Genomic DNA, 24954 nt, shown 5'->3' with positions numbered 1-24954 from the left:
TTGCTGCTGCTGGTGTGACTGCTGCTGCTGGTGTTCCATTTACGTATGCTATTGTCTGTGCACACAGCTTGCTCACACTCCAATCTGGATAACGTCCAGAGTATTGTCTCAAGCTCTGGTGTTGTTACCTGTGACTATAATGCCTTCAAATTGGCCTCGTCGCCACCTGCCTCTTGCAATGGCGTTGGAAGTGGAAGCTGGGAATGGACTGGTTCATGCGTATGTAAGTGGACTGGCTGTGTTGCAAGAATTAGGGCTGAGATGGCGGTTGCATTTTGAACAATAGCATGATCAAATCACTCAAGACCGCCCAAGATTGTGTTCTGGGGTTCGCAGCACTATGGAACAGTACCCTGGGCCCACGCATCGAGTCTTCACTTTGGAATTCACAATTGACCGCTTTCCCGAGTACCGTACTATTTTCCAGAGTATAAGCCGCACCCCATTTTTTACCACGACTTACAGATATCCAACCTATGTTACCGCCGTTAAATTGATCATCGGAGCAAAGGCTGCACTCCCCTTTTTGGACCAAGAAACTACAAGTTATACTATGCTGTCCCCTAATACCACCAGTTACTAAATAATCAGCTCATGCGGTAACTTTGCACGACACTGACCGACAAGTTGTGTGGAATGTTGCTTTACATTCTTGAATCTTGGTCTGACCTTATTGTCCAATGGTCTTGCCAGTATCGTCATCGACATGCATGAACATCCGCCAACGTCCTTCATAGCTGAAACTTTCAGCTCGTGCTTATCTTGGTTACGCTCACCTTCCCCTCCTAATGTTATTTCTGTTACTTAGAACCTTCCAAGTTGGAAGGCTGTTGGAATGCGCATCTAAGATGTGCTAGGGCTGTTAGCCAGTTAGTTGTAGAACGTCAGTACCATCGGTCAGTGTCGTGCAATGTTATCACATGAGCTGATTATTTAGTATCTAGTGGTGTTAGTGGACAGTATAGCGTAACTTGTAGTTCCTTGGTCCTTTTTCTTTTGTATAAATTGATCCTTGGCTCTCCATCCGAGTGCATTTCTCCTTTTTGGGGTTGAATTTTGAATTTTGAGTGTTCAAAGTGCCCCTCACACTCTGGAAAATACGGTATTGTGAAAGTCAACAGAAAGCTGAAGGGACTAGCACAAGCTGTCCTCCTTTCCTAGAACCTCAAGTTAAATATTATTTTGAGTTTGAGGCAATCTCCTCACGTCTCCATGCATGGTTTATCTGAAGTTTTTCGCCGAATTTCAACTTGCCGACTTGAGTGGCTTGTAGACTGGTGGTTACACGCAATACACACAATGGTCCATCCGTGCTGTTTGTTGTATTGTGTGCCTGTGTGTCTGTGGGTTTTGTGGGTGTATGTGTCTGTGTTTGTGTGTATGTTGGTGTGTGTATGTTGGTGTGTGTATGTTGGTGTGTGTATGTTGGTGTGTGTATGTTGGTGTGTGTATGTTGGTGTGTGTATGTTTGTGTGTGTATGTTTGTGTGTGTATGTTTGTGTGTGTATGTTTGTGTGTGTATGTTGGTGTGTGTATGTTTGTGTGTGTATGTTGGTGTGTGTGTGTGTGTGTGTGCATGTGTGTGTGTGTGTGCGTGCACGTGTGTGTGTGTGTGTGTGTGTGTGTGTGTGCGTGCGTGTGCGTGTATTCATCCAGTGTGCACAACGCCAAGCAGCTCCAATGCTAGAATCCTGTCCAACGGCACGGTGCAGTGCAATGCGGGATTCGTTCAGACGGCTAGTGGTCCTGTCCAAGCCCAGTGTGCTGACAGAGACAATCCAACACCGGCCGCATGGACCAACTATGGAACTTGTCAAGGTGAATGCACGTTTTTCAGCCTCGGTGTGTGCACTCTATGATCGTCTCGGTCAACACTCTGTGCACTACGCTGATCATGGGTAGATAGTTGGAAGCCAGGGACTAATGCTACTCCCCCTTTTTTCCTTTCTTTTTTTTTGACAAAGAACACAAACCCGGCTCAAGACAAAAAATAATCACAAGAAAAATAACAAAGTTGCATGCAGGGAGAACGAAGAGACGACTAGAACACAGAAGTTGACAAAACAAACAACTATTGAGTCGAGGCTGACTACTTGTATCCATTAGTGCAGCTGTGTAGGTGGGGCGTTGTGGACTCCTCCGATCAAAGGTTTCGGTATCCTTGCACACAACGCGCACCAGGGGGATGGGGGGGGGGAATAAGAATGGCATTGGGGAATTGTATTAGCTGCATTTTGATATACATATCAAATACCGTATTATCTCTAATGTAAGCACAGTCTCCAATAATAGCACGTCTCCAATAATAGAACACCTTGGGGCAGCATTCAAAAAATAAAGTGCTCAGTCTCCATTATAAGCACACTGTGTAAATTCATTATCTGTACCGGCGAAAAAAACCCTGAAATGTGTGTGTCATACATGAATTTGGCATGGCAACATGCCTCTGAAATGAGATTGAAATAATAATGGAACAGTCTCCAATAAAGGAACGTCTCCATTAATAGCACGGGGCGGAGGTACATTGAAAAAATAAAGGACCGTGCTTATATTAGAGATAATACGGTAATGGTATAATGGTCGCGCGGTGCAAACCTCTAACTAAAGACCACCTGCTACTAAAGACCGCTTTTGCTGGCACCAAGGGGTGGTCGGTAGTCACAGGTTTTACTGTACTTGCTTTTCGTGGGTGCACAGCTTCATACTGGTGAAAGCGTGTAGCAACTTCATTTCTGGCCCAATGCCGTTTGCTCCAGTTGTGAGTGGAAATATTATACGAGAGAGCTTGGAAGCTCAGGGCCCTACGCTATGCATTTTTGCCTTGATGACCTAGACAAAAAAAGCATAGGGATGTTATAAATTCTTATAAGTTTCTACTTTTTGTTTTTAGACATAACCTGGGATTCGAATCCGCACTATCGCCCTGCATGCATCCCCCAATACACTTCGCATACATACTAATTCTTCCAAGTTGCTTCACGTTATGATCTTGTATTTGAAAGCCCTATTTGAATATGCATTGTGGCCAGCCATCTTTGAATGTACGGTACGGTACGGGACAGGTACGATCGAGGGTAATACGACACCGTCTACCGCCTTGATGACGGCAAAAAAAGAAAAGGGATGTTATAAATTTTTCAATTCTCCTATTTTTTTTCAGGCATTACCTGGGATTCGAACCCGCACTATCGCCCATACACTTCGCATTCATACTCATTCTTCCAAGTTGCTTCACGTTATGATCATTCTTGCGTTTGAAAGCCCTATTTGAATATTGCGGCCAGCTGTATGTGGCCAGCTGTGTTTGATGGTACGGTTCGGTACGGGACAGATACGGGATAGCGCCAGGCGTGACACAAACACACAAACACACAAACAAACAAACAAACACCAAATTAAAGCTGTGTGGACCCTGGCTAGCGCCAGACGTTACTGAAGTAACGTCTTCTGCATAGCTACGGGAATAAGGCCCTTCATATGCTGTGGAGGCCTTCTGGTAATTTCGATATCTTCCTGCTGTAGTTTATTATACTGTGGGTATGTAATACAATATTTGCCTGCACCTTTGCGGGTTCATACATGACTTAGGGTGGCACATACCCAAATCGGAAAATAAATACGGCCGGATTGATTTTGTCCAAAGAGCAAGCCATAATGAGAATAGGATTTCGGCTAGGTTTTGCCCCCAAAGCACTGAATTGGGGAAAAACCATGAAAATCCAGTCCGTTCACTCCACTTGCATAACAGTACATTTGCGGTTCGAACTCCAATCGAGGTACCTTTTTTGGACCCTTTTTCAAGTTTTGAATCTCGCGGCGCTGCACAGTGTAGCACAAAAATTGCCAAATACGGGACCTCTCCAGAGCCAGCGCTTTTTCTGAATGGACTGAAGACCCTTCGATTGTTGAATTTGAACAAGAATTGACATTTTTCCTACGTTAGTAGTGTTTATTGTCTCAACGAATATGGAGAACCCCTGTTTGTATTTGGCAGACCTGTTCCTTTCCATGAAAGGATCCCATAAACCCATGTTCGTAAAAAAACGTTACATTGGAAATCATGTGAGAAATCACCTTTTTTCTAGGAAAAAAGTAACGACAGAGAAAAGTAACGACAGAGCCAATTGCAGCCAGACTCAACGAATATGGAGAACCCCTGTTTGTATTTGGCAGACCTGTTCCTTTCCATGAAAGGATCCCATAAACCCATGTTCGTAAAAAAACGTTACATTGGAAATCATGTGAGAAATCACCTTTTTTCTCCTTTTTTCTAGGAAAACCTAGCTTTGCAATTTTTGTTGGAGTGCTTAGTCCCAGTGACATTTCCCTACTTTCTTTACAATCCAAAGCGAGTTGGTTTGTGTTCCCAAAAGTTTCAATGCAATGCTGCAAGAGATTATGAAGATAGAATTTGAAACCTAAGGTACCTAAGACTCCAAAAATCTGGAACTACTGGCGGTGCTGTCACTGCTCAAAGTAACGACAGAGCCAATTGCAGCCAGACTCAACGAATATGGAGAACCCCTGTTTGTATTTGGCAGACCTGTTCCTTTCCATGAAAGGATCCCATAAACCCATGTTCGTAAAAAAACGTTACATTGGAAATCATGTGAGAAATCACCTTTTTTCTCCTTTTTTCTAGGAAAACCTAGCTTTGCAATTTTTGTTGGAGTGCTTAGTCCCAGTGACATTTCCCTACTTTCTTTACAATCCAAAGCGAGTTGGTTTGTGTTCCCAAAAGTTTCAATGCAATGCTGCAAGAGATTATGAAGATAGAATTTGAAACCTAAGAGAATGAAAGCAAGGGATCTGATGGTGTCAGCAATGCATAGTGCAATACATAGTAATACATAGTGATTTGTGTAGGGGAAAGTCCGTCTACTACACCTAAGGTACCTAAGACTCCAAAAATCTGGAACTACTGGCGGTGCTGTCACTGCTCAAAGTAACGACAGAGCCAATTGCAGCCAGACAGTTTGGACAAACGTTGGCAGCTGTGACGGTAAGACGGATTTTAGCATCGCTCTTTTGTTTTTGAACAGCTTGTTTCGGATCTTGTGAGCACGGCTCTATAGAATTTTACAGTGTTTTTGTTGTTTTCTGTGGAAAAGTGATGTGTTCCAAATTGTTTTCCACTTTAGACCTGGTTTCTCCTTTTTTTCCGCATGCCACTGTTGTTGTTTTGTGCAGCTGTATGTACTTTGCCAACAGTTGCCAATAGTAGAAGCGTAGAGGGAGGCGGTCATAGTTTCGGTGGACAGCACACAATGTACAGTGTTACTTGCAGTTCAGGATTCTACCTGTCCAACTCAGCGTATGCAAGGACCTGCACTTCGGCAGGAGGAGACTTCAATTCAGTGCCCACATGTCAAAGTATGTTTTCATTATAATTGCTATTGTTGTTGCGACTGGTGTTGGTGTTTTTGTGCATGCCGTTTATGGAGGTGGTGATGGTGGTAGTTGTGGTGGTGGTTCTGGTAATCATTGCTGTCTTTGGTGGTGATGTTGGTGTTGCTGCTGCTGCTGCTGGTGTTGCTGCTGCTGCTGCTGGTGTTGCTGCTGCTGGTGTTGCTGCTGCTGCTGGTGTTGCTGCTGCTGCTGGTGTTGCTGCTGCTGCTGGTGTTGCTGCTGCTGATGTTACTGCTGTTCCTGCTGCTGCTGCTGCTGCTGGTGTGACTGCTGCTGCTGGTGTGACTGCTGCTGCTGGTGTTCCATTTACGTATGCTATTGTCTGTGCACACAGCTTGCTCACACTCCAATCTGGATAACGTCCAGAGTATTGTCTCAAGCTCTGGTGTTGTTACCTGTGACTACAATGCCTTCAAATTGGCCTCGTCGCCACCTGCCTCTTGCAATGGCGTTGGAAGTGGAAGCTGGGAATGGACTGGTTCATGCGTATGTAAGTGGACTGGCTGTGTTGCAAGAATTAGGGCTGAGATGGCGGTTGCATTTTGAACAATAGCATGATCAAATCACTCATGACCGCCCAAGATTGTGTTCTGGGGTTCGCAGCACTATGGAACAGTACCCTGGGCCCACGCATCGAGTCTTCACTTTGGAATTCACAATTGACCGCTTTCCCGAGTACCGTACTATTTTCCAGAGTATAAGCCGCACCCCATTTTTTACCACGACTTACAGATATCCAACCTATGTTACCGCCGTTAAATTGATCATCGGAGCAAAGGCTGCACTCCCCTTTTTGGACCAAGAAACTACAAGTTATACTATGCTGTCCCCTAATACCACCAGTTACTAAATAATCAGCTCATGCGGTAACTTTGCACGACACTGACCGACAAGTTGTGTGGAATGTTGCTTTACATTCTTGAATCTTGGTCTGACCTTATTGTCCAATGGTCTTGCCAGTATCGTCATCGACATGCATGAACATCCGCCAACGTCCTTCATAGCTGAAACTTTCAGCTCGTGCTTATCTTGGTTGCGCTCACCTTCCCCTCCTTATGTTATTTCTGTTACTTAGAACCTTCCAAGTTGGAAGGCTGTTGGAATGCGCATCTAAGATGTGCTAGGGCTGTTAGCCAGTTAGTTGTAGAACGTCAGTACCATCGGTCAGTGTCGTGCAATGTTATCACATGAGCTGATTATTTAGTATCTAGTGGTGTTAGTGGACAGTATAGCGTAACTTGTAGTTCCTTGGTCCTTTTTCTTTTGTATAAATTGATCCTTGGCTCTCCATCCGAGTGCATTTCTCCTTTTTGGGGTTGAATTTTGAATTTTGAGTGTTCAAAGTGCCCCTCACACTCTGGAAAATACGGTATTGTGAAAGTCAACAGAAAGCTGAAGGGACTAGCGCAAGCTGTCCTCCTTTCCTAGAACCTCAAGTTAAATATTATTTTGGGTTTGAGGCAATCTCCTCACGTCTCCATGCATGGTTTATCTGAAGTTTTTCGCCGAATTTCAACTTGCCGACTTGAGTGGCTTGTAGACTGGTGGTTACACGCAATACACACAATGGTCCATCCGTGCTGTTTGTTGTGCTGTGTGCCTGTGTGTCTGTGGGTTTTGTGGGTGTATGTGTCTGTGTTTGTGTGTATGTTGGTGTGTGTATGTTGGTGTGTGTATGTTGGTGTGTGTATGTTGGTGTGTGTATGTTTGTGTGTGTATGTTTGTGTGTGTATGTTTGTGTGTGTATGTTGGTGTGTGTGTGTGTGTGTGTGTGCATGTGTGTGTGTGTGTGTGCGTGCACGTGTGTGTGTGTGTGTGTGCGTGCGTGTGCGTGTATTCATCCAGTGTGCACAACGCCAAGCAGCTCCAATGCTAGAATCCTGTCCAACGGCACGGTGCAGTGCAATGCGGGATTCGTTCAGACGGCTAGTGGTCCTGTCCAAGCCCAGTGTGCTGACAGAGACAATCCAACACCGGCCGCATGGACCAACTATGGAACTTGTCAAGGTGAATGCACGTTGTTCAGCCTCGGTGTGTGCACTCTATGATCGTCTCGGTCAACACTCTGTGCACTACGCTGATCATGGGTAGATAGTTGGAAGCCAGGGACTAATGCTACTCCCCCTTTTTTCCTTTCTTTTTTTTGACAAAGAACACAAACCCGGCTCAAGACAAAAAATAATCACAAGAAAGATAACAAAGTTGCATGCAGGGAGAACGAAGAGACGACTAGAACACAGAAGTTGACAAAACAAACAACTATTGAGTCGAGGCTGACTACTTGTATCCATTAGTGCAGCTGTGTAGGTGGGGCGTTGTGGACTCCTCCGATCAAAGGTTTCGGTATCCTTGCACACAACGCGCACCAGGGGGATGGGGGGGGGGGGAATAAGAATGGCATTGGGGAATTGTATTAGCTGCATTTTGATATACATATCAAATACCGTATTATCTCTAATGTAAGCACAGTCTCCAATAATAGCACGTCTCTAATAATAGAACACCTTGGGGCAGCATTCAAAAAAAAAAGTGCTCAGTCTCCATTATAAGCACACTGTGTAAATTCATTATCTGTACCGGCGAAAAAAACCCTGAAATGTGTGTGTCATACATGAATTTGGCATGGCAACATGCCTCTGAAATGAGATTGAAATAATAATGGAACAGTCTCCAATAAAGGAACGTCTCCATTAATAGCACGGGGCGGAGGTACATTGAAAAAATAAAGGACCGTGCTTATATTAGAGATAATACGGTAATGGTATAATGGTCGCGCAGTGCAAACCTCTAACTAAAGACCACCTGCTACTAAAGACCGCTTTTGCTGGCAACAAGGGGTGGTCGGTAGTCACAGGTTTTACTGTACTTGCTTTTCGTGGGTGCACAGCTTCATACTGGTGAAAGCGTGTAGCAACTTCATTTCTGGCCCAATGCCGTTTGCTCCAGTTGTGAGTGGAAATATTATACGAGAGAGCTTGGAAGCTCAGGGCCCTACGCTATGCATTTTTGCCTTGATGACCTAGACAAAAAAAGCATAGGGATGTTATAAATTCTTATAAGTTTCTACTTTTTGTTTTTAGACATAACCTGGGATTCGAATCCGCACTATCGCCCTGCATGCATCCCCCAATACACTTCGCATACATACTAATTCTTCCAAGTTGCTTCACGTTATGATCTTGTATTTGAAAGCCCTATTTGAATATGCATTGTGGCCAGCCATCTTTGAATGTACGGTACGGTACGGGACAGGTACGGTCGAGGGTAATACGACACCGTCTACCGCCTTGATGACGGCAAAAAAAGAAAAGGGATGTTATAAATTTTTCAATTCTCCTATTTTTTTTCAGGCATTACCTGGGATTCGAACCCGCACTATTGCCCATACACTTCGCATTCATACTCATTCTTCCAAGTTGCTTCACGTTATGATCATTCTTGCGTTTGAAAGCCCTATTTGAATATTGCGGCCAGCTGTATGTGGCCAGCTGTGTTTGATGGTACGGTTCGGTACGGGACAGATACGGGATAGCGCCAGGCGTGACACAAGCACACAAACACACAAACAAACAAACAAACACCAAATTAAAGCTGTGTGGACCCTGGCTAGCGCCAGACGTTACTGAAGTAACGTCTTCTGCATAGCTACGGGAATAAGGCCCTTCATATGCTGTGGAGGCCTTCTGGTAATTTCGATATCTTCCTGCTGTAGTTTATTATACTGTGGGTATGTAATACAATATTTGCCTGCACCTTTGCGGGTTCATACATGACTTAGGGTGGCACATACCCAAATCGGAAAATAAATACGGCCGGATTGATTTTGTCCAAAGAGCAAGCCATAATGAGAATAGGATTTCGGCTAGGTTTTGCCCCCAAAGCACTGAATTGGGGAAAAACCATGAAAATCCAGTCCGTTCACTCCACTTGCATAACAGTACATTTGCGGTTCGAACTCCAATTGAGGTACCTTTTTTGGACCCTTTTTCAAGTTTTGAATCTCGCGGCGCTGCACAGTGTAGCACAAAAATTGCCAAATACGGGACCTCTCCAGAGCCAGCGCTTTTTCTGAATGGACTGAAGACCCTTCGATTGTTGAATTTGAACAAGAATTGACATTTTTCCTACGTTAGTAGTGTTTATTGTCTCAACGAATATGGAGAACCCCTGTTTGTATTTGGCAGACCTGTTCCTTTCCATGAAAGGATCCCATAAACCCATGTTCGTAAAAAAACGTTACATTGGAAATCATGTGAGAAATCACCTTTTTTCTAGGAAAACCTAGCTTTGCAATTTTTGTTGGAGTGCTTAGTCCCAGTGACATTTCCCTACTTTCTTTACAATCCAAAGCGAGTTGGTTTGTGTTCCCAAAAGTTTCAATGCAATGCTGCAAGAGATTATGAAGATAGAATTTGAAACCTAAGGTACCTAAGACTCCAAAAATCTGGAACTACTGGCGGTGCTGTCACTGCTCAAAGTAACGACAGAGCCAATTGCAGCCAGACAGTTTGGACAAACGTTGGCAGCTGTGACGGTAAGACGGATTTTAGCATCGCTCTTTTGTTTTTGAACAGCTTGTTTCGGATCTTGTGAGCACGGCTCTATAGAATTTTACAGTGTTTTTGTTGTTTTCTGTGGAAAAGTGATGTGTTCCAAATTGTTTTCCACTTTAGACCTGGTTTCTCCTTTTTTTTCCGCATGCCACTGTTGTTGTTTTGTGCAGCTGTATGTACTTTGCCAACAGTTGCCAATAGTAGAAGCGTAGAGGGAGGCGGTCATAGTTTCGGTGGACAGCACACAATGTACAGTGTTACTTGCAGTTCAGGATTCTACCTGTCCAACTCAGCGTATGCAAGGACCTGCACTTCGGCAGGAGGAGACTTCAATTCAGTGCCCACATGTCAAAGTATGTTTTCATTATAATTGCTATTGTTGTTGCGACTGGTGTTGGTGTTTTTGTGCATGCCGTTTATGGAGGTGGTGATGGTGGTAGTTGTGGTGGTGGTTCTGGTAATCATTGCTGTCTTTGGTGGTGATGTTGCCGCTGCTGTTGCTGTTGGTCCGATTGATTTTTTAACTGCTGCGACTGTGCTCTGTGACTAGTAGTACTATTCCCTATGGCTGTTGTTGGTGTTGCACTACTGCTGTTGCTTCTCTCGTTGTCTTTGTGATTCTCAATGGTGTTGGTATTTTTCACTGGTTCTTGTTTTTGTTTTTGTTCTTGTTTCTATGGTAATCCTTGCTGTGGTGTACGTGATTTTGAATACTTGTTTGAATGCAGGTTGCTCGCACTCTAATCTTGGAAACGTTCAGGAGATCAATGCCATTACTGGTGTAGTAACATGTAGCACTGCTGCCTTCAAATTGGACTCATCACCAGTTGCCAGATGCGCTGGAGATGGAGATGGAAAATGGCAGTGGAGTGTTGGTTCATGCACATGTAAGGGAGATGCTAATTAAACACTGTGTAATATATAAGCAGGATGTCTAGATGTTTCTTGTAAACAGAATCCGGAGAAAGGATTTTTTTTCTTCTTCTCATATACCGTAGTGTCTTGTATTAAAGCCGGTCTCATATGGAAACCTGTCTTGAATACGAGCCTGATTTTCAAGATACACTGTCTGCACATAGGCCTGGTGACATACATAGAAATACCGGTCTTGTATACATGTAGACGCCTGTCTCATATCGAAGCCTGCAAATTTTCCCCAGGAAAGTCATAGAAGCCGCGGCGTTTGTACTCGGTTTTACAGTATGTGTGTCAGTGTGTGGGTGTGGGTGTGGGTGTCAGTTTGCGGTCAGTTTGCAGTCAGTTTGCGGTCAGTTTGCTGTCAGTTTGCTGTCACTTTGCTGTTAGTTTGCTGTTAGTTTGCTGTCAGTTTGCAGTCAGTTTGCTGTCATTCTCCTGAGTGGTTACCAACAGCCAGTGCACGCTGGAGTATGTGGTGTGATGTGTGTGGGAAAAATCAGACCAAGAAGTAGGGATTCAGTAACCAGAAAGAGTCATTTATAGCTGTGTGGTGTAGACCAGGCTGAATAGTGGCGGTCAATTCTTCAGCCTTGCAAGCTGTTGAATGGTGATTTCCACTATAAATATAGTATACAACAACAATAACAACAAATGGTGCAATCCCAGCACAAGCTGCTATGGCTTCTGTTGTAGCATCGCAATGGTCAGTGTGCTGCTGAAGCATATAAAGCGTATTTATGAGGAGTGTAAGGCGCACCCAGTGTCGTTTGTTGGGCTGTGACGGTAGCCAATTGAGTCATCTTTCCAAGATGCCTTTTGCCGGAATCTCTCTCCCCCCTGTTGTGGGGAGAGCCGGATGACCAGTTTCCGGAAGTGAGCAAGTACAACTGGAAGTGGGTTTTTTTATGTTTATGTTTGTTTGTCCATGATGTTGTGTTTTTGCATTGTTTTCAGTGTGTAAAGACCCAACCAACCTGCAAGGTATGATCAGTGATGTTGGCATTGTCCAGTGTAGCAGTGGATATGTCCAGACAGCAAGTGGAACTACTGGCGGTGCTGTCACTGCTCAATGTAACGACAGAGCACCTGGCAGCCAGGATGTTTGGACAAACGTTGGCAGCTGTGATGGTAGGAAGGATTTCGCATCGCTCTTTTGTTTTTGAACAGCTTGTTTCAGATCTTGTGAGCACGGCTCTATAGAATTTTACAGTGTTTTTGTTGTTTTCTGTGGAAAAGTGATGTGTTCCAAAAAAAATTCCACTCTAGACCTGGTTTCTCCTTTTTTCCGCATGCCACTTTTGTTGTTTTGTGCAGCTGTATGTACTTTGCCAACAGTTGCCAATAGTAGAAGCGTAAATGGAAGCGGTCATAGTTTCGGTGGACAGCACACAATGTACAGTGTTACTTGCAGTTCAGGATTCTACCTGTCCAACTCAGCGTATGCAAGGACCTGCACTTCGGCAGGAGGAAACTTCAATTCAGTGCCCACATGTCAAGGTATGTTTTCATTTTCTTGGGAGATGAATGTAGCATAATTGAGACCCTTGCTCTTTCACTGCAGTCCATGCTCTGGGTTTCCCTGTATAACCTCGCGTACGTCCGAGTCAATAGATCTAGGGAAAAAAAAGAAAAAAATCACGGTTCACTTGCGACTCGGTTAGAATTATTTTTCAGCACCCGTAGGAATGCACCACCGTGCAATGTTCTAAAGCGCAGATGCAGCTCCTACACTGACAGGAGGTGAGTAGATCCAAGAAGTTAGTACGCGGTTGATCAACAGTACTTCACGGTAGGTACGGGCCCTCCCTGGCTATAATGAGTCTGGTTAGTACATAAATCCCATTAGTAAATAGTCAGGAATTCCGGGAATCAGGGTAATGGAGTATGCTGTGGAATTCAGGTTGCATAAGCAGGTGAAGCTGGTGTTGCTGGTGTTGCTGCTGCTGCTGGTGTTGCTGCTGCTGCTGCTGCTGCTAGTGTTGCTTCTGCTGCTGCTGCTGGTGTTGCTGCTGCTGCTGCTGGTGTTGCTGCTGCTGCTGGTTTTGCTGCTGCTACTGGTGTTGCTGCTGTTGCTGCTGCTGCTGCTGCTGGTGTTGCTGGTGTTGCTGCTGCTGCTGGTGTTGCTGCTGCTGCTGCTGCTGGTGTTGCTGCTGCTGCTGCTGGTGTTGCTGCTGCTGCTGCTGGTGTTGCTGCTGCTGCTGGTGTTGCTGCTGCTGCTGGTGTTGCTGCTGCTGCTGGTGTTGCTGCTGCTGCTGGTGTTGCTGCTGCTGATGTTACTGCTGTTCCTGCTGCTGCTGTTGCTGCTGCTGGTGTGACTGCTGCTGCTGGTGTTCCATTTACGTATGCTATTGTCTGTGCACACAGCTTGCTCACACTCCAATCTGGATAACGTCCAGAGTATTGTCTCAAGCTCTGGTGTTGTTACCTGTGACTACAATGCCTTCAAATTGGCCTCGTCGCCACCTGCCTCTTGCAATGGCGTTGGAAGTGGAAGCTGGGAATGGACTGGTTCATGCGTATGTAAGTGGACTGGCTGTGTTGCAAGAATTAGGGCTGAGATGGCGGTTGCATTTTGAACAATAGCATGATCAAATCACTCAAGACCGCCCAAGATTGTGTTCTGGGGTTCGCAGCACTATGGAACAGTACCCTGGGCCCACGCATCGAGTCTTCACTTTGGAATTCACAATTGACCGCTTTCCCGAGTACCGTACTATTTTCCAGAGTATAAGCCGCACCCCATTTTTTACCACGACTTACAGATATCCAACCTATGTTACCGCCGTTAAATTGATCATCGGAGCAAAGGCTGCACTCCCCTTTTTGGACCAAGAAACTACAAGTTATACTATGCTGTCCCCTAATACTACCAGTTACTAAATAATCAGCTCATGCGGTAACTTTGCACGACACTGACCGACAAGTTGTGTGGAATGTTGCTTTACATTCTTGAATCTTGGTCTGACCTTATTGTCCAATGGTCTTGCCAGTATCGTCATCGACATGCATGAACATCCGCCAACGTCCTTCATAGCTGAAACTTTCAGCTCGTGCTTATCTTGGTTGCGCTCACCTTCCCCTCCTTATGTTATTTCTGTTACTTAGAACCTTCCAAGTTGGAAGGCTGTTGGAATGCGCATCTAAGATGTGCTAGGGCTGTTAGCCAGTTAGTTGTAGAACGTCAGTACCATCGGTCAGTGTCGTGCAATGTTATCACATGAGCTGATTATTTAGTATCTAGTGGTGTTAGTGGACAGTATAGCGTAACTTGTAGTTCCTTGGTCCTTTTTCTTTTGTATAAATTGATCCTTGGCTCTCCATCCGAGTGCATTTCTCCTTTTTGGGGTTGAATTTTGAATTTTGAGTGTTCAAAGTGCCCCTCACACTCTGGAAAATACGGTATTGTGAAAGTCAACAGAAAGCTGAAGGGACTAGCGCAAGCTGTCCTCCTTTCCTAGAAACTCAAGTTAAATATTATTTTGGGTTTGAGGCAATCTTCTCACGTCTCCATGCATGGTTTATCTGAAGTTTTTCGCCGAATTTCAACTTGCCGACTTGAGTGGCTTGTAGACTGGTGGTTACACGCAATACACACAATGGTCCATCCGTGCTGTTTGTTGTGTTGTGTGCCTGTGTGTCTGTGGGTTTTGTGGGTGTATGTGTCTGTGTTTGTGGGTATGTTGGTGTGTGTATGTTGGTGTGTGTATGTTGGTGTGTGTATGTTGGTGTGTGTATGTTTGTGTGTGTATGTTGGTGTGTGTATGTGTGTGTGTGTATGTTGGTGTGTGTGTGTGTGCATGTGTGTGTGTGTGCGTGCACGTGTGTGTGTGTGTGTGTGTGTGTGTGTGTGTGTGTGCGTGCGTGTGCGTGTATTCATCCAGTGTGCACAACGCCAAGCAGCTCCAATGCTAGAATCCTGTCCAACGGCACGGTGCAGTGCAATGCGGGATTCGTTCAGACGGCTAGTGGTCCTGTCCAAGCCCAGTGTGCTGACAGAGACAATCCAACACCGGCCGCATGGACCAACTATGGAACTTGTCAAGGTGAATGCACGTTTTTCAGCCTCGGTGTGTGCACTCTATGATCGTCTCGGTCAACACTCTGTGCACTACGCTGATCATGGGTAGATAGTTGGAAGCCAGGGACTAATGCTACTCCCCCTTTTTTCCTTTCTTTTTTTTGACAAAGAACACAAACCCGGCTCAAGACAAAAAATAATCACAAGAAAGATAACAAAGTTGCATGCAGGGAGAACGAAGAGACGACTAGAACACAGAAGTTGACAAAACAAACAACTATTGAGTCGAGGCTGACTACTAGTATCCATTAGTGCAGCTGTGTAGGTGGGGCGTTGTGGACTCCTCCGATCAAAGGTTTCGGTATCCTTGCACACAACGCGCACCAGGGGGATGGGGGGGGGGGGGGGGAATAAGAATGGCATTGGGGAATTGTATTAGCTGCATTTTTGATATACATATCAAATACCGTATTATCTCTAATATAAGCACAGTCTCCAATAATAGCACGTCTCCAATAATAGAACACCTTGGGGCAGCATTCAAAAAATAAAGTGCTCAGTCTCCATTATAAGCACACTGTGTAAATTCATTATCTGTACCGGCGAAAAAAACCCTGAAATGTGTGTGTCATACATGAATTTGGCATGGCAACATGCCTCTGAAATGAGATTGAAATAATAATGGAACAGTCTCCAATAAAGGAACGTCTCCATTAATAGCACGGGGCGGAGGTACATTGAAAAAATAAAGGACCGTGCTTATATTAGAGATAATACGGTAATGGTATAATGGTCGCGCGGTGCAAACCTCTAACTAAAGACCACCTGCTACTAAAGACCGCTTTTGCTGGCACCAAGGGGTGGTCGGTAGTCACAGGTTTTACTGTACTTGCTTTTCGTGGGTGCACAGCTTCATACTGGTGAAAGCGTGTAGCAACTTCATTTCTGGCCCAATGCCGTTTGCTCCAGTTGTGAGTGGAAATATTATACGAGAGAGCTTGGAAGCTCAGGGCCCTACGCTATGCATTTTTGCCTTGATGACCTAGACAAAAAAAGCATAGGGATGTTATAAATTCTTATAAGTTTCTACTTTTTGTTTTTAGACATAACCTGGGATTCGAATCCGCACTATCGCCCTGCATGCATCCCCCAATACACTTCGCATACATACTAATTCTTCCAAGTTGCTTCACGTTATGATCTTGTATTTGAAAGCCCTATTTGAATATGCATTGTGGCCAGCCATCTTTGAATGTACGGTACGGTACGGGACAGGTACGGTCGAGGGTAATACGACACCGTCTACCGCCTTGATGACGGCAAAAAAAGAAAAGGGATGTTATAAATTTTTCAATTCTCCTATTTTTTTTCAGGCATTACCTGGGATTCGAACCCGCACTATCGCCCATACACTTCGCATTCATACTCATTCTTCCAAGTTGCTTCACGTTATGATCATTCTTGCGTTTGAAAGCCCTATTTGAATATTGCGGCCAGCTGTATGTGGCCAGCTGTGTTTGATGGTACGGTTCGGTACGGGACAGATACGGGATAGCGCCAGGCGTGACACAAGCACACAAACACACAAACAAACAAACAAACACCAAATTAAAGCTGTGTGGACCCTGGCTAGCGCCAGACGTTACTGAAGTAACGTCTTCTGCATAGCTACGGGAATAAGGCCCTTCATATGCTGTGGAGGCCTTCTGGTAATTTCGATATCTTCCTGCTGTAGTTTATTATACTGTGGGTATGTAATACAATATTTGCCTGCACCTTTGCGGGTTCATACATGACTTATGGTGGCACATACCCAAATCGGAAAATAAATACGGCCGGATTGATTTTGTCCAAAGAGCAAGCCATAATGAGAATAGGATTTCGGCTAGGTTTTGCCCCCAAAGCACTGAATTGGGGAAAAACCATGAAAATCCAATCCGTTCACTCCACTTGCATAACAGTACATTTGCGGTTCGAACTCCAATCGAGGTACCTTTTTTGGACCCTTTTTCAAGTTTTGAATCTCGCGGCGCTGCACAGTGTAGCACAAAAATTGCCAAATACGGGACCTCTCCAGAGCCAGCGCTTTTTCTGAATGGACTGAAGACCCTTCGATTGTTGAATTTGAACAAGAATTGACATTTTTCCTACGTTAGTAGTGTTTATTGTCTCAACGAATCTGGAGAACCCCTGTTTGTATTTGGCAGACCTGTTCCTTTCCATGAAAGGATCCCATAAACCCATGTTCGTAAAAAAACGTTACATTGGAAATCATGTGAGAAATCACCTTTTTTCTCCTTTTTTCTAGGAAAACCTAGCTTTGCAATTTTTGTTGGAGTGCTTAGTCCCAGTGACATTTCCCTACTTTCTTTACAATCCAAAGCGAGTTGGTTTGTGTTCCCAAAAGTTTCAATGCAATGCTGCAAGAGATTATGAAGATAGAATTTGAAACCTAAGAGAATGAAAGCAAGGGATCTGATGGTGTCAGCAATGCATAGTGCAATACATAGTAATACATAGTGATTTGTGTAGGGGAAAGTCCGTCTACTACACCTAAGGTACCTAAGACTCCAAAAATCTGGAACTACTGGCGGTGCTGTCACTGCTCAAAGTAACGACAGAGCCAATTGCAGCCAGACAGTTTGGACAAACGTTGGCAGCTGTGACGGTAAGACGGATTTTAGCATCGCTCTTTTGTTTTTGAACAGCTTGTTTCGGATCTTGTGAGCACGGCTCTATAGAATTTTACAGTGTTTTTGTTGTTTTCTGTGGAAAAGTGATGTGTTCCAAATTGTTTTCCACTTTAGACCTGGTTTCTCCTTTTTTTCCGCATGCCACTGTTGTTGTTTTGTGCAGCTGTATGTACTTTGCCAACAGTTGCCAATAGTAGAAGCGTAGAGGGAGGCGGTCATAGTTTCGGTGGACAGCACACAATGTACAGTGTTACTTGCAGTTCAGGATTCTACCTGTCCAACTCAGCGTATGCAAGGACCTGCACTTCGGCAGGAGGAGACTTCAATTCAGTGCCCACATGTCAAAGTATGTTTTCATTATAATTGCTATTGTTGTTGCGACTGGTGTTGGTGTTTTTGTGCATGCCGTTTATGGAGGTGGTGATGGTGGTAGTTGTGGTGGTGGTTCTGGTAATCATTGCTGTCTTTGGTGGTGATGTTGCCGCTGCTGTTGCTGTTGGTCCGATTGATTTTTTAACTGCTGCGACTGTGCTCTGTGACTAGTAGTACTATTCCCTATGGCTGTTGTTGGTGTTGCACTACTGCTGTTGCTTCTCTCGTTGTCTTTGTGATTCTCAATGGTGTTGGTATTTTTCACTGGTTCTTGTTTTTGTTTTTGTTCTTGTTTCTATGGTAATCCTTGCTGTGGTGTACGTGATTTTGAATACTTGTTTGAATGCAGGTTGCTCGCACTCTAATCTTGGAAACGTTCAGGAGATCAATGCCATTACTGGTGTAGTAACATGTAGCACTGCTGCCTTCAAATTGGACTCATCACCAGTTGCCAGATGCGCTGGAGATGGAGATGGAAAATGGCAGTGGAGTGTTGGTTCATGCACATGTAAGGGAGATGCTAATTAAACACTGTGTAATATATAAGCAGGATGTCTAGATGTTTCTTGTAAACAGAATCCGGAGAAAGGATTTTTTTCTTCTTCTCATATACCGTAGTGTCTTGTATTAAAGCCGGTCTCATATGGAAACCTGTCTTGAATACGAGCCTGATTTTCAAGATACACTGTCTGCACATAGGCCTGGTGACATACATAGAAATACCGGTCTTGTATACATGTAGACGCCTGTCTCATATCGAAGCCTGCAAATTTTCCCCAGGAAAGTCATAGAAGCCGCGGCGTTTGTACTCGGTTTTACAGTATGTGTGTCAGTGTGTGGGTGTGGGTGTGGGTGTCAGTTTGCGGTCAGTTTGCAGTCAGTTTGCGGTCAGTTTGCTGTCAGTTTGCTGTCACTTTGCTGTTAGTTTGCTGTTAGTTTGCTGTCAGTTTGCAGTCAGTTTGCTGTCATTCTCCTGAGTGGTTACCAACAGCCAGTGCACGCTGGAGTATGTGGTGTGATGTGTGTGGGAAAAATCAGACCAAGAAGTAGGGATTCAGTAACCAGAAAGAGTCATTTGATAGCTGTGTGGTGTAGACCAGGCTGAATAGTGGCGGTCAATTCTTCAGCCTTGCAAGCTGTTGAATGGTGATTTCCACTATAAATATAGTATACAACAACAATAACAACAAATGGTGCAATCCCAGCACAAGCTGCTATGGCTTCTGTTGTAGCATCGCAATGGTCAGTGTGCTGCTGTAGCATATAAAGCGTATTTATGAGGAGTGTAAGGCGCACCCAGTGTCGTTTGTTGGGCTGTGACGGTAGCCAATTGAGTCATCTTTCCAAGATGCCTTTTGCCGGAATCTCTCTCCCCCCTGTTGTGGGGAGAGCCGGATGACCAGTTTCCGGAAGTGAGCAAGTACAACTGGAAGTGGGTTTTTTTATGTTTATGTTTGTTTGTCCATGATGTTGTGTTTTTGCATTGTTTTCAGTGTGTAAAGACCCAACCAACCTGCAAGGTACGATCAGTGATGTTGGCATTGTCCAGTGTAGCAGTGGATATGTCCAGACAGCAAGTGGAACTACTGGCGGTGCTGTCACTGCTCAATGTAACGACAGAGCACCTGGCAGCCAGGATGTTTGGACAAACGTTGGCAGCTGTGATGGTAAGAAGGATTTCGCATCGCTCTTTTGTTTTTGAACAGCTTGTTTCGGATCTTGTGAGCACGGCTCTATAGAATTTTACAGAGTTTTTGTTGTTTTCTGTGGAAAAGTGATGTGTTCCAAAAAAAATTCCACTCTAGACCTGGTTTCTCCTTTTTTCCGCATGCCACTTTTGTTGTTTTGTGCAGCTGTATGTACTTTGCCAACAGTTGCCAATAGCAGAAGCGTAAATGGAAGCGGTCATAGTTTCGGTGGACAGCACACAATGTACAGTGTTACTTGCAGTTCAGGATTCTACCTGTCCAACTCAGCGTATGCAAGGACCTGCACTTCGGCAGGAGGAAACTTCAATTCAGTGCCCACATGTCAAGGTATGTTTTCATTTTCTTGGGAGATGAATGTAGCATAATTGAGACCCTTGCTCTTTCACTGCAGTCCATGCTCTGAGTTTCCCTGTATAACCTCGCGTACGTCCGAGTCAATAGATCTAGGGAAAAAAAAGAAAAAAATCACGGTTCACTTGCGACTCGGTTAGAATTATTTTTCAGCACCCGTAGGAATGCACCACCGTGCAATGTTCTAAAGCGCAGATGCAGCTCCTACACTGACAGGAGGTGAGTAGATCCAAGAAGTTAGTACGCGGTTGATCAACAGTACTTCACGGTAGGTACGGGCCCTCCCTGGCTATAATGAGTCTGGTTAGTACATAAATCCCATTAGTAAATAGTCAGGAATTCCGGGAATCAGGGTAATGGAGTATGCTGTGGAATTCAGGTTGCATAAGCAGGTGAAGCTGGTGTTGCTGGTGTTGCTGCTGCTGCTGGTGTTGCTGCTGCTGCTGCTCCTGCTGGTGTTGCTGCTGCTGCTGGTGTTGCTGCTGCTGCTGCTGCTGGTGTTGCTGCTGCTGCTGGTGTTGCTGCTGCTACTGGTGTTGCTGCTGCTGCTGCTGCTGGTGTTGCTGGTGTTGCTGCTGCTGCTGGTGTTGCTGCTGCTGCTGCTGGTGTTGCTGCTGCTGCTGGTGTTGCTGCTGCTGCTGCTGGTGTTGCTGCTGCTGGTGTTGCTGCTGCTGCTGGTGTTGATGCTGCTGCTGGTGTTGCTGCTGCTGCTGGTGTTGCTGCTGCTGCTGATGTTACTGCTGTTCCTGCTGCTGCTGCTGGTGTTGCTGCTGCTGGTGTGACTGCTGCTGCTGGTGTTCCATTTACGTATGCTATTGTCTGTGCACACAGCTTGCTCACACTCCAATCTGGATAACGTCCAGAGTATTGTCTCAAGCTCTGGTGTTGTTACCTGTGACTACAATGCCTTCAAATTGGCCTCGTCGCCACCTGCCTCTTGCAATGGCGTTGGAAGTGGAAGCTGGGAATGGACTGGTTCATGCGTATGTAAGTGGACTGGCTGTGTTGCAAGAATTAGGGCTGAGATGGCGGTTGCATTTTGAACAATAGCATGATCAAATCACTCAAGACCGCCCAAGATTGTGTTCTGGGGTTCGCAGCACTATGGAACAGTATCCTGGGCCCACGCATCGAGTCTTCACTTTGGAATTCACAATTGACCGCTTTACCGAGTACCGTACTATTTTCCAGAGTATAAGCCGCACCCCATTTTTTACCACGACTTACAGATATCCAACCTATGTTACCGCCGTTAAATTGATCATCGGAGCAAAGGCTGCACTTTTTGGACCAAGAAACTACAAGTTATACTATGCTGTCCCCTAATACCACCAGTTACTAAATAATCAGCTCATGCGGTAACTTTGCACGACACTGACCGACAAGTTGTGTGGAATGTTGCTTTACATTCTTGAATCTTGGTCTGACCTTATTGTCCAATGGTCTTGCCAGTATCGTCATCGACATGCATGAACATCCGCCAACGTCCTTCATAGCTGAAACTTTCAGCTCGTGCTTATCTTGGTTGCGCTCACCTTCCCCTCCTTATGTTATTTCTGTTACTTAGAACCTTCCAAGTTGGAAGGCTGTTGGAATGCGCATCTAAGATGTGCTAGGGCTGTTAGCCAGTTAGTTGTAGAACGTCAGTACCATCGGTCAGTGTCGTGCAATGTTATCACATGAGCTGATTATTTAGTATCTAGTGGTGTTAGTGGACAGTATAGCGTAACTTGTAGTTCCTTGGTCCTTTTTCTTTTGTATAAATTGATCCTTGGCTCTCCATCCGAGTGCATTTCTCCTTTTTGGGGTTGAATTTTGAATTTTGAGTGTTCAAAGTGCCCCTCACACTCTGGAAAATACGGTATTGTGAAAGTCAACAGAAAGCTGAAGGGACTAGCACAAGCTGTCCTCCTTTCCTAGAACCTCAAGTTAAATATTATTTTGGGTTTGAGGCAATCTCCTCACGTCATCATGCATGGTTTATCTGAAGTTTTTCGCCGAATTTCAACTTGCCGACTTGAGTGGCTTGTAGACTGGTGGTTACACGCAATACACACAATGGTCCATCCGTGCTGTTTGTTGTATTGTGTGCCTGTGTGTCTGTGGGTTTTGTGGGTGTATGTGTCTGTGTTTGTGTGTATGTTGGTGTGTGTATGTTGGTGTGTGTATGTTGGTGTGTGTATGTTTGTGTGTGTATGTTGGTGTGTGTATGTGTGTGTGTGTGTGCATGTGTGTGTGTGTGTGCGTGCACGTGTGTGTGTGTGTGTGTGTGTGTGTGTGTGTGTGTGTGTGTGCGTGCGTGTGCGTGTATTTATCCAGTGTGCACAACGCCAAGCAGCTCCAATGCTAGAATCCTGTCCAACGGCACGGTGCAGTGCAATGCGGGATTCGTTCAGACGGCTAGTGGTCCTGTCCAAGCCCAGTGTGCTGACAGAGACAATCCAACACCGGCCGCATGGACCAACTATGGAACTTGTCAAGGTGAATGCACGTTTTTCAGCCTCGGTGTGTGCACTCTATGATCGTCTCGGTCAACACTCTGTGCACTACGCTGATCATGGGTAGATAGTTGGAAGCCAGGGACTAATGCTACTCCCCCTTTTTTCCTTTCTTTTTTTGACAAAGAACACAAACCCGGCTCAAGACAAAAAATAATCACAAGAAAGATAACAAAGTTGCATGCAGGGAGAACGAAGAGACGACTAGAACACAGAAGTTGACAAAACAAACAACTATTGAGTCGAGGCTGACTACTTGTATCCATTAGTGCAGCTGTGTAGGTGGGGCGTTGTGGACTCCTCCGATCAAAGGTTTCGGTATCCTTGCACACAACGCGCACCAGGGGGATGGGGGGGGGGGGGGAATAAGAATGGCATTGGGGAATTGTATTAGCTGCATTTTGATATACATATCAAATACCGTATTATCTCTAATGTAAGCACAGTCTCCAATAATAGCACGTCTCCAATAATAGAACACCTTGGGGCAGCATTCAAAAAATAAAGTGCTCAGTCTCCATTATAAGCACACTGTGTAAATTCATTATCTGTACCGGCGAAAAAAACCCTGAAATGTGTGTGTCATACATGAATTTGGCATGGCAACATGCCTCTGAAATGAGATTGAAATAATAATGGAACAGTCTCCAATAAAGGAACGTCTCCATTAATAGCACGGGGCGGAGGTACATTGAAAAATAAAGGACCGTGCTTATATTAGAGATAATACGGTAATGGTATAATGGTCGCGCGGTGCAAACCTCTAACTAAAGACCACCTGCTACTAAAGACCGCTTTTGCTGGCACCAAGGGGTGGTCGGTAGTCACAGGTTTTACTGTACTTGCTTTTCGTGGGTGCACAGCTTCATACTGGTGAAAGCGTGTAGCAACTTCATTTCTGGCCCAATGCCGTTTGCTCCAGTTGTGAGTGGAAATATTATACGAGAGAGCTTGGAAGCTCAGGGCCCTACGCTATGCATTTTTGCCTTGATGACCTAGACAAAAAAAGCATAGGGATGTTATAAATTCTTATAAGTTTCTACTTTTTGTTTTTAGACATAACCTGGGATTCGAATCCGCACTATCGCCCTGCATGCATCCCCCAATACACTTCGCATACATACTAATTCTTCCAAGTTGCTTCACGTTATGATCTTGTATTTGAAAGCCCTATTTGAATATGCATTGTGGCCAGCCATCTTTGAATGTACGGTACGGTACGGGACAGGTACGGTCGAGGGTAATACGACACCGTCTACCGCCTTGATGACGGCAAAAAAAGAAAAGGGATGTTATAAATTTTTCAATTCTCCTATTTTTTTTCAGGCATTACCTGGGATTCGAACCCGCACTATCGCCCATACACTTCGCATTCATACTCATTCTTCCAAGTTGCTTCACGTTATGATCATTCTTGCGTTTGAAAGCCCTATTTGAATATTGCGGCCAGCTGTATGTGGCCAGCTGTGTTTGATGGTACGGTTCGGTACGGGACAGATACGGGATAGCGCCAGGCGTGACACAAGCACACAAACACACAAACAAACAAACAAACACCAAATTAAAGCTGTGTGGACCCTGGCTAGCGCCAGACGTTACTGAAGTAACGTCTTCTGCATAGCTACGGGAATAAGGCCCTTCATATGCTGTGGAGGCCTTCTGGTAATTTCGATATCTTCCTGCTGTAGTTTATTATACTGTGGGTATGTAATACAATATTTGCCTGCACCTTTGCGGGTTCATACATGACTTAGGGTGGCACATACCCAAATCGGAAAATAAATACGGCCGGATTGATTTTGTCCAAAGAGCAAGCCATAATGAGAATAGGATTTCGGCTAGGTTTTGCCCCCAAAGCACTGAATTGGGGAAAAACCATGAAAATCCAGTCCGTTCACTCCACTTGCATAACAGTACATTTGCGGTTCGAACTCCAATTGAGGTACCTTTTTTGGACCCTTTTTCAAGTTTTGAATCTCGCGGCGCTGCACAGTGTAGCACAAAAATTGCCAAATACGGGACCTCTCCAGAGCCAGCGCTTTTTCTGAATGGACTGAAGACCCTTCGATTGTTGAATTTGAACAAGAATTGACATTTTTCCTACGTTAGTAGTGTTTATTGTCTCAACGAATATGGAGAACCCCTGTTTGTATTTGGTAGACCTGTTCCTTTCCATGAAAGGATCCCATAAACCCATGTTCGTAAAAAAACGTTACATTGGAAATCATGTGAGAAATCACCTTTTTTCTAGGAAAACCTAGCTTTGCAATTTTTGTTGGAGTGCTTAGTCCCAGTGACATTTCCCTACTTTCTTTACAATCCAAAGCGAGTTGGTTTGTGTTCCCAAAAGTTTCAATGCAATGCTGCAAGAGATTATGAAGATAGAATTTGAAACCTAAGGTACCTAAGACTCCAAAAATCTGGAACTACTGG

General features: G+C 44.8%; 1 protein-coding gene across 3 annotated transcripts in view; it reads left to right on the top strand.

Annotated features, from left to right (window-relative positions):
* LOC135819142 (uncharacterized) overlaps nt 1–24954 on the top strand; it is a 93379-nt gene that overhangs the window by 23302 nt on the left and 45123 nt on the right. For all 3 annotated transcript variants that reach the window (XM_065332299.1, XM_065332301.1, XM_065332300.1), the window contains 17 exons: nt 68–223; nt 1657–1818; nt 5191–5373; nt 5744–5899; nt 7255–7416; nt 10133–10315; nt 10691–10849; nt 11835–12008; nt 12195–12377; nt 13245–13400; nt 14762–14923; nt 17755–17937; nt 18313–18471; nt 19457–19630; nt 19817–19999; nt 20855–21010; nt 22343–22504. In XM_065332299.1, the coding sequence (XP_065188371.1) occupies nt 68–223; nt 1657–1818; nt 5191–5373; nt 5744–5899; nt 7255–7416; nt 10133–10315; nt 10691–10849; nt 11835–12008; nt 12195–12377; nt 13245–13400; nt 14762–14923; nt 17755–17937; nt 18313–18471; nt 19457–19630; nt 19817–19999; nt 20855–21010; nt 22343–22504 (2853 nt within the window). The remainder of the gene's footprint in view (nt 1–67; nt 224–1656; nt 1819–5190; nt 5374–5743; nt 5900–7254; nt 7417–10132; nt 10316–10690; nt 10850–11834; nt 12009–12194; nt 12378–13244; nt 13401–14761; nt 14924–17754; nt 17938–18312; nt 18472–19456; nt 19631–19816; nt 20000–20854; nt 21011–22342; nt 22505–24954) is intronic.

The sequence above is a fragment of the Sycon ciliatum genome, chromosome 6 (genome assembly GCF_964019385.1).
Source record: "Sycon ciliatum chromosome 6, ocSycCili1.1, whole genome shotgun sequence".
NCBI classification, from domain to species: domain Eukaryota; kingdom Metazoa; phylum Porifera; class Calcarea; order Leucosolenida; family Sycettidae; genus Sycon; species Sycon ciliatum.
The sequence above is the reverse complement of the archived record's forward strand: the minus strand, read 5'-3'. Positions and strand labels throughout refer to the sequence as shown.